The following is a 17,528-nucleotide window of genomic DNA, read 5'->3' on the forward strand; positions in this document are numbered from 1 at the left end:
AGAGAGCTGGATCAGAAGTGGAGCAGCCGGGACTCGAACTGGTGCTCATATGGGATGCCGGCGCTTCAGGTATCCTGCTTTTACCTGCTATGCCAGAGTTGGCCCACAATTCATTTATTTTAAAGTCAGAGTGACAGGGAAAGAAAAGAGACAAGAGAATGAGAGTGAGAGCGAGACAGACTGATCTCCATCTGCTGGTTCCCTCCCCAAATAGCTGCAAAGGCCAGGGCTGGGCCAGGCCAAAGCCTGGAGCCAGAAACTCCATCCTGGTCTCCCACATGGGCGGCACTGACCCAAGAACTTGGGCTACCATCCATCGCCTTCCCAGGCATGTTAGCAGGGAGATGATGGGCAGTAGAACCCAACTGCCACTCAAGAGGCAGTTTAACCTGCTGTGCCACAACGCAGGCCTGCTCTCCGGTTCTTGATTGGTCAAACCTTTACTGAGGGCTGGCTCTGTGGCACAGTGGGCTAAGCCTCTGCCTGCAGTGCCTGCATCCCATATGGGCAGGCGCTGGCTGCCTCTCTTTCCATCAAGCTCTCTGCTATGGCCTGGGAAAGCAGTAGAAGATGGCCCAAGTCCTTGGGCCCCTGTACCCACGTGGGAGACACAGAAGCAGCTCCTGGGTCCTGGCTTTGGATCGGTGCAGCTCCGGCCATTGCGGCCATTTGGGGAGTGAACCAGTGGATGGAAGACCTTTCTTTCTGTCTCTCCCTCTCTCTGTAACTCTACCTCTCAAATAAAGAAATAGAGTCTTAAACAAAAATAAAAACAAAAACAAAGACACCTTTACTGATGCCTGCCCTGTGTGGCTGGAGGTACTGGCCCTGCTCCGGCTTTGGGGGAGGGCTCCCAGTCCTGTCTGATCTGCCTCCAGCGTGGGCAGCCCTTCCTGGACTCCTCTAGGCACAGCCAAGACCAGGCTGTGACTTCCTTGAGAACCACCCTGGAGCCTTAGAGACCACAGGAGAGACGGTGGTGGTGGTGGTGGGCGGGGGGAGGGGGTGGGGGGGGGCTACTTTCTAGGACCGGGCCCTTACAGTACGGCTATGACAAACATATTCCATTAATAAACATCTCAGATCCATTTAAGAAACAGCAGATGCATCATTAATGTGGCCTGAATACAGTCCACAGGGAAAAGCGTGTCCCATGTCCGGCAGCTGCACAGAGACCTGTCCTAACTGATGGCTACTTAGTACCCAACAATTGGTCTGCAGCATCAAACACTTCAAGAGCAGAGAGGTGAATGAATGATTGCCCACTGGGCGCTGGAAATAAAGATTCAAACCCAGACCCACAAACCCACAAAGCAATGATGTCTCTGACGTGGGGCAGGACCAGCGCACTCCACCCGCTGCCTGCAGTGCCCTCCCCACAACCTCCATCACTGTCACGTTCACAGGTCATGTGGTCATCACAGTGGCAATGACACGAGAAGGGGCGCGACATCCTCCCACCAAGCACCAGGTGTCTGTGGCTTCCCAAGATTCCTTGGGAAGGAACCCAATTCTGACATAGATTCTTTACAGCCCGCTGTTCCCGCCTGCCTTCCCAGCCTCCTTCCCCACGGGCACACAGCTTGCTGCTTTATCCAGCGCGTCACTTCCCCGCCCTGCGCCTGCTCCCACGGGGCACTCTCCCCTTCTTCCTCCTCCGCGTCAAGGCTCAGCTCACGGGAGTCTGTCGTCCCCACCCAGGCCTCCTGGACCCCGCTGCTCTGAGGCCCCAGGCGACAGGGTCTCTTGTTCCTTCCTCCCTTGCTGTCACAGGTGCTGTCAAGTTAGGCTGTGAGGGCAGGGAAGGGCTGCACCAGTCCCGTACCACAGGGCCACCATGAAGCCATGAAGCCGAGGGTCACTGAGGCTTCTGCCAAGAATGAATGAATAAGGGAGGGAACCACATTCCTGACCCGCCAGCCCCCACACTGAAGCCTGGGGGGCGTGACTAAGCCTTGATTCGTGTGCACGTTTGCCGATTTCAGTGGGAGATCCTACCAGAGCACTCAGTCACGTTTGTTTCCTGAAGCAGTTTACCATCGGGACTCCATCTGTGGCTGAGCACCACCGGCTAGCAAAGTGCAGTCGGACCCACAGTGGACCTCTACACCCCCGTCTCACACAGTGACATAGTGCAGTTCTCACATCTGCATCACGGGCAGTCTGCATCCAGAAGGCAGATTCCCAGGCCCAGACAGCGCTGGGGCGGCCAAGCCTCGGGGCTGGCCGGGAAATGAGGCGAGGAATTGCACAGTTCTGCTCAAGTCACTCTCTGCCCACTCGAGTCTGAAGGACAACACCCTCTCTGAGGTCATCGCCCGCTCCTTGCCCAGTCCACTGTGAAGCTTTTGTGGGAAAAAGCGTTAGACCTGTAATCCAGAACCTTCTACAGGACAGTGGCCCTGAGCAAGTTGTCTCCTTCATCAAACGGAGGAAACACCCTCTAGGGTGATTGCTAAAGATCAGATGTAAAAACCAGGGGTCGGAGTCATGGCGCAGGAGGATAAGCTGCCACCTGCAACACTGGCATCCCGCATGAGCGTCAGTTCAAGTCCTGGCTGCTCTGCTTCTGATCCCGCTCCCTGCTGATGCACCCAGGAAGGCAGCAGCAGGTGAACCAAGTATTTAGGCCCATGCACCCACTTGGGAGACGCAGATGGAGTTCCAGGCTCCTGGCTGTTGGCAGTCATTTGGGGAGTGAACCAGCGGATGGTTCACCTTTCTCTCTCTCTCTCCTCCCCTCTTCTCTAACTCTACCTTTCAAATAAATAGATAAATCTTAAGAAAAAAAATAATAATAAAGGTTAGCTGCAAAGCACAAAGCCCCGTAGGATGTCTGCTTTCCTACATGGGACCACGGCACATGTATAGGGCAGGTCTGTGACACTGGATGGGAAAAAAAGCTCCTATCTGTTTTCCCTACACTTGACTTGAAATGCGGCACTTCCTCCGCTGTCAGCATAGGCCACAACCATAGCAGCAGTAGCAGTACCTGTGATCTGGAAAACCAGCTATCCACCCTCTCGTATGATAACCGCTGCAGGTGTCTCAAGAATTTTAAACTCATCGCTATTTTAAAAGAGTTATTAGACCCACTGCTTTAATGTAGTAATACAGACCCACTTATCAATAACACTTAGAAAAATATTCTGATCATTATATTTCAACAAAGTTGCCTCTTTGTAAACTTTTTTAAAAAAGTAAGATTTACAGAGAGTGCAGGAGAGAGAGAGAGAGAGAGAGAGAGAGAGAGAGAGAGAGAGAAAGAGAGAGAGAGAGGTCTTCCATTGGCTGGTTCACTCCCTAGATGGCCACAGCAGCCAGGGCTGGGCCAAACCAAAGCCAGGAGCCTGGGGCTTTTTCCAGGTCTCCCATGTGTATGCTTTTCCCAGGCCATTAGCAGGGAGCTGGATTGGAAGTGGAGCAGCTGGGACTTGAACTGACACCCATAAAGGATGCTGGCATTGCAGGCAGTGGCTTTGCCTGCTGTACCACAGCACTGGGCCTTCGTAAACTTTTATGTGTTTTGTTTGTTTGTTTGTTTTTGACAGAGTGGATAGTGAGAGAAAGAGACAGAGAGAAAGGTCTTCCTTTTGCCGTTGGTTCACCCTCCAATGGCTGCCACAGCTGGCATGCTGCGGCCGGCGCACCGCGCTGATCCGAAGGCAGGAGCCAGGTACTTCTCCTGGTCTCCCATGCGGGTGCAGGGCCCAAGCACTTGGGCCATCCTCCACTGCACTCCCTGGCCACAGCAGAGAGCTGGCCTGGAAGAGGGGCAACCGGCAAAAGAATCTGGCATCCCGACCAGGACTAGGACCCGGTGTGCCGGCACCGCTAGGTGGAGGATTAGCCTAGTGAGCCGCAGCGCCAGCTAACTTTTATGTATTTAAAAAATCAAGCTGATGAATGGACAGATGGGAAAATGTGTGAATAAGTAAAATGTCAATGGTAGGCAAGGGGCAGACATGTGCTCAGTGTAAAGTTCAACTTTTCTGTAGGTCTGACCATTTTCATAAAACAATGGTTAGGAAAAAACATCTGAGACAGGGTCACAAAATTGGCAAAAGGGTCTATAACACAGAAACAGATGAGAATCCCCTGGCGTACGAGGTACTAGTGTCCTTAACCAGCTAGCAAATGCACCCAGTGTGTTCTGCACCCAGGGGCAAGAGACCCCAGGCCCCTGGGTGCTGCTGCCACTTGGGCTGGCAGCCTTTTGCTGGACCAGCACATGTAAAAGCTTGTCAGGAGCACGGTGGCCAGTGGTGTTTCCTCCCACCCCAGCACCCAGCCTTCGTCAGACCCCATAGCTCTAAAGAGAAAGACCACTCCAGAGGCCAAAGAGCCCAAGAACATCAGCCTGGAAAAGGCCCTGAACAGGAGAGGAGGCACCCACAGAGACCACCCCATCAGTCCTCCCGACCACCTGCCCGCGGGCTGCAACTGGCACCAGGGTCCTGGGAGCTGACTAAGAGAATTCACTAAAGAACTATTAATAATAATAACAAAGGTGGTGGGTATTTGGCACAGTGGGTAAGAGTTCAGGCTCTGCCCCCGATTCCAGCTTCCTGCTAACATGCACACTGACAGGCAAGCAACGGCTCAAGTGCCCATGCGGGAGACCCAGACTCAGTCCCAGCTTTGGCTTTGACCTGGTTCAGCCCCACCCAATTGGACATTTAGGGAGACAACCAGTAGGCAGAATTTCTGTACTTTTCTCTCTTTCTCTGTTCCTGTCTCTCTGCCTTTCAAATTAAAAAAAAAAAAAAAAAAAAAAAAAAAACAGTGAATCAAACTTTTTAAAAATTCAAACAAAACAAAGAGTTCAGTAAGATGGCCAATTAAGACAAATATTCAAGTCAACCAACCACTCTAAGTACAAATTAGACAGGGAAACAAAAGATATTTTCCAGAGTAGCAACAAAAAACACAGTACAGATGGGAATAAAAAGTCCTTGTACATTAAGACCTCTTTGAAGACAATGATAAACTTTGCAGTGCAATATTTTTTAAAATGTCAGCAAGCTGGGGACATTAGGGACACTTGCATTCCATATCAGAATGTCCAGTTTAAGTCCAAATACTCCACTGTTTTTGTTTAGATTTGTATGCTTTTATTTTTTATTTATTTATTTGAAAAAGTGGAGGGGGGGGAGTTCAGTGCTCCCAATATGGGATGTCCATGTAGCAAGCAGTGGTTTAACCGACTGTGCCACAAGGCCAGCCCCTGCTACACTGTTCCGATCCAGCTTCCTGCTAATGAGCACCCCGGGAGGCAACAGGTGATGGTGGAAGTGTTTGGGTCCCTGCCACCCACGTGGGATGCCAGACTGAGTTTCAGGCATGGCTGCTGTCGGCATTTGGGGAGTGAACCAGCAGATGGACCATCCCTCTCTATCTCTTGCCATGAAAATAATTTAAAAAGAAAAAAATGCAGAATTCTTGGCTTGATCTTAGACCCACTGAATCAGAATCTTAAAAAAAAAAACCTCAGCAAGTGGAGACACATCCTCTTCCTGAGCAGGAGGAGACGCTGGGGCGATGCCCCCTACGTGACCTTCGTTTAAAGTCAACCCCAAGGAGCTTCTTTTAGAAATCTGAAAGGCTAATGTGAAGAATAATCAATAATTTTTCAAAAATGAAAGTGAAAATCTGCTTTATCAAATATCAAAATTCACTGCATATCATAAAGAACGTATTCATATTAGCGGTGCTACTGTAAAGAAAACAGTTTAACTTTATTTAATACCAAATGTCTTCCGAGTTTTTCTTACTTTCACACAACGCGCAGACACTTTAGGGGCAGCGTCTGGCTGCAGAACAATCTCCTACAATCTGTCTGATCTGCTCTAGCTCGTGCCACGGGAAGAAGCAGCCCCCACGACACTGAGCCTCTCGGAGCTCCAGGGCCGGCCGACAGCCTCTTCCAGCGGACGCGAGCGCAGGTCCTAACTGTCTTCCAGGAGCAGGCTCTCGGCTCTCAGCTGGGCCCTTCTTATGCTCTCCAAGTTCAGTTGCTGGTATTTCCTTTTAAAAAAGCCACACTGCAACAGAGGGAGGGGAAGCCCGATTAGAGGTGTAAGATAGCGCGCTTTATGTTTTAGAAAACCCTATTTCTGGTTGCCCCTGAAACAGCCCCTACACTTCTCTGCTTCTCCTACTTCCTGTTCCCTGTCCCTGCCTTCCCCTGAATCTCTCCCAGTGAGCCAATTGCTCCAGACTTTACTTTTTTTTTTTTTTTTAGGTTTTACTTATTTATTTGAGAGGCAGAGAGAAGTCTTCCATCTACTAGTTTACTCTTCAAACGGCTGCAGTGGCTGGAGCTGGGCCGATCTGAAGCCAGGAGCCTGAAGCCTCCTCCGGGTCCACCACGCGGGCTGACTCCCTACCTGCCTCTGCACCCCTAGAGCACTCTAACTTTTCTTAATTAATTCTGCAAAGCATGATAGTTTTGGCTATACTGGATCTAATTTCACTTACATAAAAATATTCAAAATATGGCCCAGTCGCTGAGGACAGAGAGATTGAGTATGGCTTCCTCCATCAACCAGCTCAGTCAGTAGGAAGAGAACCACAACTCGGTGGGATGATGGCCACCTGGAAGTTTCCAGAAGGCAGCTCACAGGAAAAGCATAAAACCCAACGCCCATGACTCAGGCATCGCCAGGCAGAGTCTTCAGAGGAGTGAGCGCAAGGGGTGGGGATGGACATTCCCGGCAGGGGACTCACCGATGTGCAGCACAAAGGCGTGGCCCTCCTTAGGGAACAGTCCAGCTTGTTTTGGGAAAAAAAAAAAGAGCAAGATTTAAAAGGGTGGTTGTGGCCAGGGAGTGCAGTGGAGGATGGCCCAAGTGCTTGGGCCCTGCACCCCATGGGAGACCAGGAGAAGTACCTGGCTCCTGCCTTCGGATCAGCGCGGTGTGCTGGCCGCAGCACGCCAGCTGCGGTGGCCATTGGAGGGTGAACCAATGGCAAAGGAAGACCTTTCTCTCTGTCTCTCTCTCACTGTCCACTCTGCATGTCCAAAAAATAAATAAATAAATAAAAATAAAAGGGTGGAGAGGGGCAGATGCCAGAGAGTAGACATTTGCACATTACAACAGGGAAAGCAAGGAAAGGTTCTCGCTGGGGGATGACAGTCAGATCTGTGTAACAAAGACCTCCCTGTACTTCAATATCTCAAGTAGATTTTTTTTTATTCTTTCAAACTGTTTCACTCACTGGCCAAACAGGGGCTGTGTGTGACTGAAGGAAAAAGGAAACTTGGCCAGGAGGCCAGGGTAGCCGCTCCTGTCCTAGGAAGCAGTGCCCCAGGCAGGGCCCAGGCCTCTCCGGCCCAGTGAACCTGAGTAGAACTGACCTTGAACAGGATGGCGATAATCAGGACCAAAACCAGCAGGCCACCAACACTGCTGCCAAGGATGAGCAGCAGGGAGTAGTTCCACTCATCTTGCAGGAAGACGACGGTGATCTGGACATGACAAAGAGACCATCTAATACATCGGGGAAGCAAAGGAGGAACATGCTGAAGAAGCAAAACATGAAGGCTGGCCACATCCTGAGTATCGATCGTGACTGATAAGGACAATGCAGAAAGCTAACCATCTCCACTGCTTTTTACTCATTTTGAGTCAGGTGATCAGGATACTTGGTAGGAAAACTATTTTGGTGTCTTAGCTGGAAGAGCAAAATGTGTCAGGAGACTGTGACCTTCTACTGAAGATGTTCCCGCCATTTGAAAGAGGGTCCCAGGAGTCAGTTCTCTAGGTTTTAAAGGACACTGACTGGGGCCTGCGCTGTGGCTTAATGGCGTAACGGGTAAAGCCACCGCCTGCAGTGCCAGCATCCCATATGGGCGCCGGTTCAAGTCCTGGCAGCTCCATTTCTGATCCAGCTCTCTGCTGTGGCCTGGGAAAGCACTAGAAGACAAGATGGCTCAAGTGCTTGGGCCCCTGCACCCACGTGGGAGACGCAGAAGAAGTTCCTGGTTTAGGATGGGCCCAGCTCCGGCTGTTGCAGCCATCTGGGAAGTGAATCAGCAGATGGAAGACTTCTCTCTCTCTCTGCCTCTCCGTAACTGTGCCTTTCAAATAAATGAATAAATCTTTTTTTAAAAAGATTATTTATTTATTTGAGAGGTAGAGTTACAGACAGTGAGAGGTAGAAACAGAGAGAAAGGTCTTCCTTCCATTGGTTCACTCCCCAGGTGGCCGCCACGGCCGGCGCTGCACCGATCCAAAGCCAGGAGTCAGGTGCTTCCTCCTGGTCTCCCATGTGGGTGCAGGGCCCAAGCACTTGGGCCATCCTCCACTGCTTTCCCAGGCCACAGCAGAGAGCTGGACTGGAAGAGGAGCAGCTGGGACTAGAACCAGCACCCATACGGGATGCTAGCATTGCAGGCGGAGGATTAACCTACTGCACCTCAGCGCAGGCCCCTGAATGAATAAATCTTTAAAAACAAACAAAGCAAAACAAAAAGGACATTGTCCTAGGAGACAGAAACCAAGATGCCAGGGCTGGCATTGTGGCACAGCAGGTTAAGCCTCTGCCTGCAGCATCCCACATGAGTGCCAGGTTCAAGTGCCAGCTGCTCCACTTCCGATCCAGTTCCCTGCTAATGTGCCTGGGAAAGCAGCGGAAGATGGCCCCTGCCTCCTATGTGGGAGACCCGGATAGAGTTCCAGGCTCATGGCTTTGGCCTAGCCCAGCTCCAGCCACTGCAGCTATTTGAGCAGTCAACCAGCAGATGGAAGATTTTTCTCTCTGTAACTCCGCCTCTCAAGTAAATAAATAAATTTTTAAAAAAGAAAGAAAAGGAAACCAAGAGTCCACATCCAGCTGGGTGTCACCCTGTGTCCTTAAACTTCTTAATTCATGCTCATTGTCTCCAAAATGGTGACTCATTGCAATGACCTCCAAGTCCTCTCCAACTCTGTTCTGACAGCTCCTTTTGATCTTGCACAAACCCCTAGTCTTCGGCGACACGGTCTCCCCACAGGAAGCCTACATACAAAGGTACCGGTCTGCCCTTCCCCAGGCTAAAAGCACGTGTGACTTCAGCAACACGAAAGTAAACGCACACTGCATCCGTGCGCACCACCGCAGAGCTCTTCTACCGGAATGCCTCCCCGCGCTGTCTTCCAGGGGTCCCCTCAATTCTAGGAGTTGCATCCCTCTTCTTACGGACTGGGCTCTGTGGGGAAGCTCAGGGAACGCCAGGCCCGCCTGAGGGCAGATGCGGCCTCCTGCGTCGTGGCCAGAGCGTGCTCCGGGGACTCGGGCGAGCCCGGGGCGCCAGCACGACTTCTCTGCCTGCCCTGAGCCCTGGGTTCCCTTGAAAGGCCTTCTCCAATGACACTATAAAGGCTGATGGACATGGGGTGACCCTCCAGGACTTGAGAACAGGAAGGCACCCAAACAAAGGAGGAAAAACAGGAAGAGAGCTGCCTTTCTCTCCCACAGGTAGGAGGCTGGGAAGCTAACACACCCGGGTTTAGGAAACGAAAGCAGTCCCAGGGAGGCACTGGTGAAGAGGCCAGATCGGAGTAGACCTTTAGTCCTGTTCTAAGCGCACAGGTTCCCAGCAGGGCCTCCAAGCTGCCCTGGTGGGGCAGGGAGGAGCAGGACACAGGGCACTGCAGCTTGCAGCCAGCACCGGCGTGAACTACCCCACAGCCATCCAGGAATCGTGACTGGTCTGAGCTTGCCTCTGCCAGTGACTGACATGGGCTCCAGTTCTCACTATAAGATAAGGGGACATCTCCTGGGAACTTTTAGGAAAATTGTCCTCTGTGAAAAGGGAAGGTACCTGGGAAAAGAAATCCTTTTGTTACTGACCCCTTGCGTCCTACTGTGTCCTCTGCCATCTGAAAATACAGGCTACGCAGATGTGGCCACTTTGTGCGGGCTTCATCCCCAACACACACTAGAGTACGGGAGGAGGGGCAAGGCGGCGACCCTGGGTGTGCTTCCCTCACTAGATATGCAGCATATGCCCTTCCGGAACCTTCGCTGGGGTTCCTTACCTCAGCTGAAATGCATTTGGAGCACCGCTATTTATACTCATAGATTCACTCCAAGTCAGATGCTTGTTTGTTTGTTTTTTTTTAAGATTTTGTTTATTTATTTAGGAGGTAGAGTTATAGTCAGAGAGAGGTAAAGACAGAGAGAAAGGTCTTTCATCCGCTGGTTCACTCCCCAAGTGGCCACAACGGCCAGAGCTGTGCTAATCTGAAGCCAGCAGCCAGGAGCTTTTACTCGATCTCCAATGCAGGGACATGGGCCCAAGCACTTGGGCCATCTGCTACTCTTCCCCAGGCCATAAAGGAGAGCTGGATGGGAAGAGGGCAGCCAGAACACGAACCAGCGCCCACATGGGATGCTGGCACCACAGGCAGAAGTTTAGCCTATTGTGCCACAGCACCAGCCCCAGGTGCTTTTTTTTTAAACATTTTTTTCTTATTTATATTTGAAAGAGAAAAGAGAGAGAGAAAAAAAAAAAAAAACGCAAAGATCTTTTATCCACTGGTTCGTTGTTCAAATCCCACAACAGCCAGACTTGAGCCAGGCAGAAGCCAGGAGCCTCAGGTCTCCCATGTCAGTGGCAAGAAACCTAGGAGCCATCACCTGCTGCCTCTCAGGTGCACATTAACAGGAACCAGGAGCTGGAGGCAGAGCCAGGACCCAAACTCAGGCAGTGTAATATATGATGCTGGTGTCCTAAGCAGCATCTTAACCGCTGTGCCAACTGCCTATCCTAGGATACAGAATTTCATCAGTTTAGGGGAATCTATGCTCTAGAAATAAAAAAATCAGTAATACCTAAACTATATAAATTTAGAATATGTATACAAGATATTGTTAACAGTAGTAACTCCCTTTGGGAAGAGATACATAGGATGAGGAAGAATGAAAGGATAATTATTTTCATTTGGTGCCTTCTATGAGGCTTGGATTTTTTTTTTTTTTTTTTTTTGGTATTATTTACTTTTTAAAACCTGGGTGCTTGGGGCCGGCACCATGACATAGCAGGTGAAGCTGCTGTCTGCAGTGCCACTGATCCAGCTCTCTGCTATGGACTGGGAAAGCAGTAGAAGATGGCCCAAGTGCTTGGGAACCTGCAAGAGACCCGAAAGAAGCTCCTGACTTTGGATCAGCACAGCTCTGGCCGTTGTGAAGTGAAGAGTGAACCAGCAGATGAAAGACCTCTTTCTCTTTCTCTCTCTCTCTCTCTCTCTCTCTCTCTCTCTCACTCTGCCTCTACCTCTCTGCCTTTCAAATAAATAAATCTTTTAAAAAAAAAAAAAAACACACAAAACCTGGGTGCTGGGATCAGCATGTGGCACAGCGGGTTAAGCTACTGCCTACGACGATGGCATCGTATGAGTGCCAGATTTTCAAGTCCTGGTTGCTCCACTTCCGATCCAGCTTCCTGCTGATGGCCTGGGAAAGCAATGGATGACGGTACAAGTCCTTGGACCCCTGCACCCACATGGGGGACCAGGAGGAAGCTCCTGGCTCTTGGCTTCAGATCAGCCCAGCTCTGGCTGTTGCGCCCATTTGGGGACTGAACCAGCAAATGGAAGACCTCTCTCTGCCTCTCAAGTAAATAAATAAATCCTTTTAAAGATTATTTTGTTTACTTGAAAGAAAGGTAGAGTTACAGAGAGACAGAGGCAGAGAGAGAGAGAGAGAGAGAGAAGTCATCCATCTGCTGGTTCACTCCCCAAATGGCCACAACAGCTGAAGATGGGCTGATCTGAAGCCAGGAGCTTCCTCCAAGTCTCCCATGCGGGTGCAGGGGCCCAAGAACTTGGGCCATCTTCTTGGGCCATGCTTTCCCAGGCCATAGCAGAGAGCAGGATCGAAAGTGGAGCAGCCAGGACCTGAACCAGAATCCAAAATAAAACTTAAAAAACAGAAACACCGAGTGTGTGCAGTAAGATGCCTGCATCCTGTATCGGAGGGCCTGGATTTAAGCCCTTGCTCCACTCCCAATTTCAGCTTCCTGCTAAACACGCCCTGGGAGGCAGCAGGTGGTGGTTCAAGTACTTGGGACCCTGCTATCCATGCGGGAGACACAGACTGAGTTGCTGGTTCCTGGCTTTGGCCTGGCCCAGTCCCGGCACCAGCCTGTACACCTGTTTCATACTGTAAACACTGAGCTGCACACTAGGGAGGTTGTTAATGTATACAGACAACAATTTCCCACCTAGGAATTTTTTTAATCAATGTATCTTTGAATCAGAGCATATATGGCTGTTGATTCCAGCCTAGTTATTTCAACCTAGACCTCCCTCCGCTTAGGCCTCTCATTCAATTGCTTTATTTATCAGGCAAAGACAACGGAGGCAGAAGCTGCCCCGTTCCATGTTGCAAAGGCAGCTAATGGCAGAACCGAGCTCAGGGGAGCCGAGACTGAAAGCAGAAAGAAGGCCACAGCAGAGCTGTGTGGTGGGACTCAGAGGCTCCGCACACCTTTCCCAGGAGGTGCCTAGAATTCCAGGTATTACCTGGGTTCTGTGGTTCTCTGGGTTCAGCCCCACATAGAAAGATTCGTTGAAAACAATTTTCCCGAAGACCTGCAGTTCACGGACATCTCTTAGTAACTACAAGATGGCAGGAAAGAGGGCGGGAAACAAGACAGATTTTAGACACGAACTCAACCGTTTTTGCACAGTGCTCACCACCTTTCCCTTCGAACGTGTTCCTTCGCCCACATTCCCTAGCTTCGTTCATGGCCCCAGCCACCACCAAGCAAGGCATTTCCAGTTACTCCCCAGCTTCTTTCCCCTTACCTCTTATCTTATGCCCAACCCCCACCCAAAGTCAGTTCTTGTTTTTTTTAATTTTCTCTAGCACCCGTCCCCACTTCTCCATTCCCCACTGCTGCTGCTTCAGCTCAGGCCTGGTGCTCTCACGTGGTCACCAGCTCCCACTTTAGAATAAAGCCAGGGACGGGCTGACATACCACCCGCGTGCAGATCTGGGGCAAGAGCAGTGGCCAGAAGTCCAGTGGCCAGAATAATATTGGCAAGCTGTGTTATCAGGAAGGACAGAACAGCTGGTGGTGAGCCAGGGCTGGGGGTGAGAAAGGACAGTTCTGGAAGATGGAGAATTCAGCAGAGACCAGATCCTGTAGGACCTTACAAGTCGCAAAGAGCATGGATTTTAGTCCAAAAGAAGCAAACGACTTTCTTTTTAAGACTGATTTATTTCAAAGTCAGAGTTAGAGAGAGAGAAAGAGACAAGGAGAGAGGATAGAGAGAAAGAGAGAGAGAGAGAGACATCTTCCGTCTGTTGGTTCACTCCCCAGATGCCCGTGAGGGCTAGAGACGGGTCAGAACCAGTTTTTGCTCTTTTTTTTTTTTTTTTTAAAGCAGAAGAGAGGCACAATTGAGTATTTGCTTTTAGAAGATGCAGAGGGGCCCATGCTGTGGCGCAGAAGGTTAAGCCTCCACCTGCAGTGCCTGCATCCCATTAGGTTCTTGTCCCGGCTGCTCCACTTCTGATCCAGCTCCCTGCTAATGCACCTGGGAAAGCAGCAGAAGATGGCCCACGTACTTAGGCCCCTGCACCCACGTGGGAAAAACGGAAGAAACTTCTGGCTTCAGCCTGGCCCGGCCCCCACTTTTGTGGCCATTTGGGGAGTGAACCAGCGGATAGAAGACTGATCGATCAACCTCTTTCTCTCTCTGTATCTCTGCCCTCCAAATAAATAAATTAAAATTTAAAAAAAAATTTTTTTTTGACAGGCAGAGTGGACAGTGAGAGAGAGACAGAGAGAAAGGTCTTCCTTTGCCATTGGTTCACCCTCCAATGGCCGCCGCGGCCGGCGTGCTGCAGCCGGCACACCGCGCTGATCCGGTGGCAGGAGCCAGGAGCCAGGTGCTTTTCCTGGTCTCCCATGGGGTGCAGGGCCCAAGCACCTGGGCCATCCTCCACTGCACTCCCTGGCCACAGCAGAGAGCTGGCCTGGAAGAGGGGCAACCGGGACAGAATCCGGCGCCCCAACCGGGACAGAATCCGGCGCCCCAACCGGGACTAGAACCCGGTGTGCCGGTGCCGCTAGGCGGAGGATTAGCCTAGTGAGCCGCGGCGCCGGCCCTAAATTTTTTTTTATAATTTTTTTTGACAGGCAGAGTTAGAGACACAGAGAAAGGTTCACCCCCCAAATGGCCGTTACGGCCGGTGCACTGCACCAATCCGAAGCCAGGAGCCAGGTGCTTCTCCTGGTCTCCCATGGGGTGCAGGGCCCAAGCACTTGGGCCATCCTCCACTGTACTCCCTGGCCACAGCAGAGAGCTGGCCTGGAAGAGGGGCAACCAGGACAGAATCCGGCGCCCCGACCGGGACTAGAACCCGGTGTGCCGGCGCCGCAGGCGGAGGATTAGCCTAGTGAGCCGCGGCGCCGGCCAATAAATAAATATTTAAAACAAAAAACGATGCAGAGCTGTTACGAGAACTATCTGTAGAGTGCGGAGAAAACAGAGGCAAGAAGCAGGGGTTCAAGGTTGCACTGCCGTAGCCTCCACCACCCCACCTGGTGGCCGTAGAGATGCAGAGGAAAGACTGGATTCGGCATGAACTTAGGCAGGGCTTGCTGCTGGTGTGCACCGGGGATCTCAGACAGGGAGGAGCCGCAGGGAATTCCCGGTACGGAGCCGGAGAAAAATGGTTCTAGAGAGAGCAGCCTGAGCGGTGAAGGCAGGCGCTGGGCAGCAGGTGGGTCGGGGACCAGCCTGGGACACGGGACAGCAGCACCCGAGGCGTTTGCGGCTCCGGTACCTGCGCAGCCGGACCCAGGGCGAGCTCGGCAGCCACGGTCACGTTCTCTCTGGCCGACCTGACAGCGCAGCTCACGGAACACCACTTTTCCACACGCTGGAAAAGCAAAGCCCGTCAGCTAGCCCACGGCCTGTGCGGCGGAAGGGCTGGCATCCTCCACCCTGTGCACGCGGGGATCTGAACGTCCCGGAGCAGACAGGGTGCACGGTGCCGGCGCCCATCTCAGCCCCGGCTACAGTGACCCGGGGACGAGGCAAAGCAGCGTCTCGGGGCCGCCCCCCGTCCGCCCTCGCTGCAACCCTGGACAATCCCGGCCGCTCCCGTCTCCCGCTCCCTCAGTCTGTCCGGGCGGCCGCGCTCACCTGAAGCCGATCGCTCACACAATCACTCTGCGGACCCTGGGAGCACACCGTGAGGTTCTGAAACGACAGCCATTGGCGCCAATGAGTGAGCGACCACCACCGCCCCCCTATCGCACCCAACTCCCCAGTCCGGTCAGCCTGGGCGAGACGCGCATGCGCAGGGCCGGGCTCTAGGACCCAGCAGGCAGGCAGGCAGGCGCGCGCCTACGCGTCACGCGGAAGTCTCGCGGTGTTTGCGTTTGAACTACTTGGCGGGTGCCGGCCATGGCGGCGTCACTCGGTCCGGCTGGAAGCCGGCTCTTTAGAACGTATGGGGTAGCCCGTGGCCAGGGGCCGCGGCGGCGGCGGCGGCAGCCGGGCCGGGCAGTGGCGCAGTGGTTCCCGCCCGAGGATCGGAAGCGTTTCTTCAGCAGCAGCGCCAGCAGCGACACCAGCAGCGCCAGCCACTCGCAGTCCGTGGCTTCCGACAACCCTGAAGACCCCGACTACCCCGGCAGCCCGGTCGGTCGTCGGCGGAGGCGTCCTGGCCGCCGCGTCTCCCGGAATCGGCCGACCGCGACCCCGAGACGCCTGAGGCTGCGAGCTCGGGCCCCGCAGAAGTGCAGCACCCCCTGCAACCCGCTCCGACCGCCGCCCTTCCCCGGCCGCAGCCCCGGCAGCCTGAGCCACGACCTCAGCATGTGCAGCCAGCCCACGGATGGCGACGAGCTGGGCACCAGCGCCTCCCTCTTCAGCTCCCCGGCCTCCCCAAGGGGCGCCGTCGTCCCCACCGGCCCCTCTGCAGCCCACGTCCCGGCAACACCCCTGGACCGAACGGTTCTCCCCGGCTCCCGGGAGACAGCACCCGGAGGCAGGTTCACCAGGATGGTCCTCCGAGCCCGTGCCGGCCTCAGGTCAGCTCTTTTTAGCCTTACAGACTCGGGAAACCCCGAGGACTCCGAGTTCGGGGTAAATGGGGAGAAGGGGGGGGAGTCCTGCGGTAACAGAGGACGTGTGGGAAGCAGCCTGGAGGGGCCGGGCTCTTGGCAGCAACTGGGGTCCCCCAAGGCTGTTCCCAGAGACTGTAGGAAAGCCAGTGGTGGCAATGACTGTGTCGTACCTGAGAGAACGCGGCCAAGCCGGAAGAGGAGACATCGAGAGGCAGTGGAGACCTCCCTCCAGTGTAAAAAAGGCCACAGGGTGGGGAAGGAGTCAGCCCTCGCCCGGGACCGGATTCGTTTACAGGACGCCTGCTCTTGGACTAAAGTCAGGGCCTCCTTCAGTTTCCATAAGAAGAAGATCGTGGCCGATGTGGTGGAGGTGTGCAGCGCCCACACCACTGCCAGCTCCCTCTCGGGGTCCCTCCTGTCGGACTGCTCAGACCATCCCGGCGCGCACAGAACCAGCAGCGCGGTGTCCCCCTGGCGCTCGTCTTCCATCTATTTGCTAAGCCCCTTAAACTCCCTGCACGTCACGGACAAAAAGGCGTGCGATGCTGAAAAGGTTTACTGGGAATGCAATCAGGAAGGCCCTGTCCCGTTTAGCTATTGCCTCTCCAGAGAAAAACTGGAATGCTGCGAGAAGATCGGGGAAGGGGTGTTTGGGGAAGTGTTTCAAACACTTGCTGATCACAACACGCCCGTCGCCCTAAAGATCATTGCGATCGAAGGACCCGATTTAGTCAACGGAGCCCATCAGAAAACCTTTGAGGAAATCCTGCCAGAGATTATCATCTCCAAAGAGTTGAGCCTCTTGTCCGATGAGGTGTGCAACCGCACAGAGGGCTTTATTGGGCTGCACTCGGTGCACTGCGTCCAAGGGTCCTACCCTCCCTTGCTCCTCCAAGCCTGGGATCACTACCACGCAGCCAAAGGGTCCCTCAATGACCGGCCTGACTTTTTTGAGGAAGACCAGCTCTTCATTGTATTGGAGTTTGAGTTTGGAGGGACTGACTTAGAGCAGATGAAAACAAAGCTGTCCTCCCTGGCCACGGCCAAGAGCATCCTGCACCAGATCACGGCGTCCCTCGCCGTGGCAGAGGCGTCCCTGCACTTTGAGCACCGAGACCTGCACTGGGGGAACGTGCTGCTGAAGAAAACCGACCTCAGGGAGCTCCAGTACACCCTCAACGGGCAGACCAGGACCATCCCCACCTGCGGGCTGCAGGTCAACATCATCGACTACACCCTGTCCCGCCTGGAGCGCGACGGCATCGTGGTGTTCTGTGACGTGTCCAGGGACGAGGACCTGTTTTCGGGGGAGGGCGACTATCAGTTCGAGATCTACAGGCTCATGAGGAAGGAGAACAACAACTGCTGGGGCGAGTATCACCCTTACAATAACGTGCTCTGGCTCCACTACCTCACCGACAAGATCCTGAAACAGATGACCTTCAGGACC

General features: G+C 53.2%; 1 protein-coding gene across 17 annotated transcripts in view; it reads right to left on the bottom strand.

Moving 5' to 3' along the window:
- Positions 1-5,714: 5,714 nt before the first annotated feature.
- ITGAE (integrin subunit alpha E) overlaps positions 5,715-17,528 on the bottom strand; it is a 58,007-nt gene continuing 46,193 nt past the window's right edge. For 2 of the 17 annotated variants that reach the window (XM_070061223.2, XM_070061222.2), the window contains exons 27-32: positions 15,150-15,206; positions 14,788-14,883; positions 12,513-12,608; positions 7,361-7,471; positions 6,730-6,774; positions 5,715-6,044 (exon numbers count right to left, since the gene is read on the bottom strand). In XM_070061223.2, the coding sequence (XP_069917324.1) occupies positions 5,949-6,044; positions 6,730-6,774; positions 7,361-7,471; positions 12,513-12,608; positions 14,788-14,883; positions 15,150-15,206 (501 nt within the window). In that variant the 3' untranslated portion in view covers positions 5,715-5,948. Of the gene's footprint in view, positions 6,045-6,729; positions 6,775-7,360; positions 7,494-12,512; positions 12,609-14,542; positions 14,884-15,149; positions 15,207-17,041; positions 17,376-17,528 lie in introns of those variants that run through there. The other 15 variants (XM_017348965.4, XM_008270877.5, XR_001795252.4 and 12 more) reach the window with 14 other exon arrangements.

This window comes from Oryctolagus cuniculus, chromosome 17 (genome assembly GCF_051225735.1).
Source record: "Oryctolagus cuniculus isolate XC-2025 breed Fujian yellow rabbit chromosome 17, ASM5122573v1, whole genome shotgun sequence".
In the NCBI taxonomy this organism is placed as follows: domain Eukaryota; kingdom Metazoa; phylum Chordata; class Mammalia; order Lagomorpha; family Leporidae; genus Oryctolagus; species Oryctolagus cuniculus.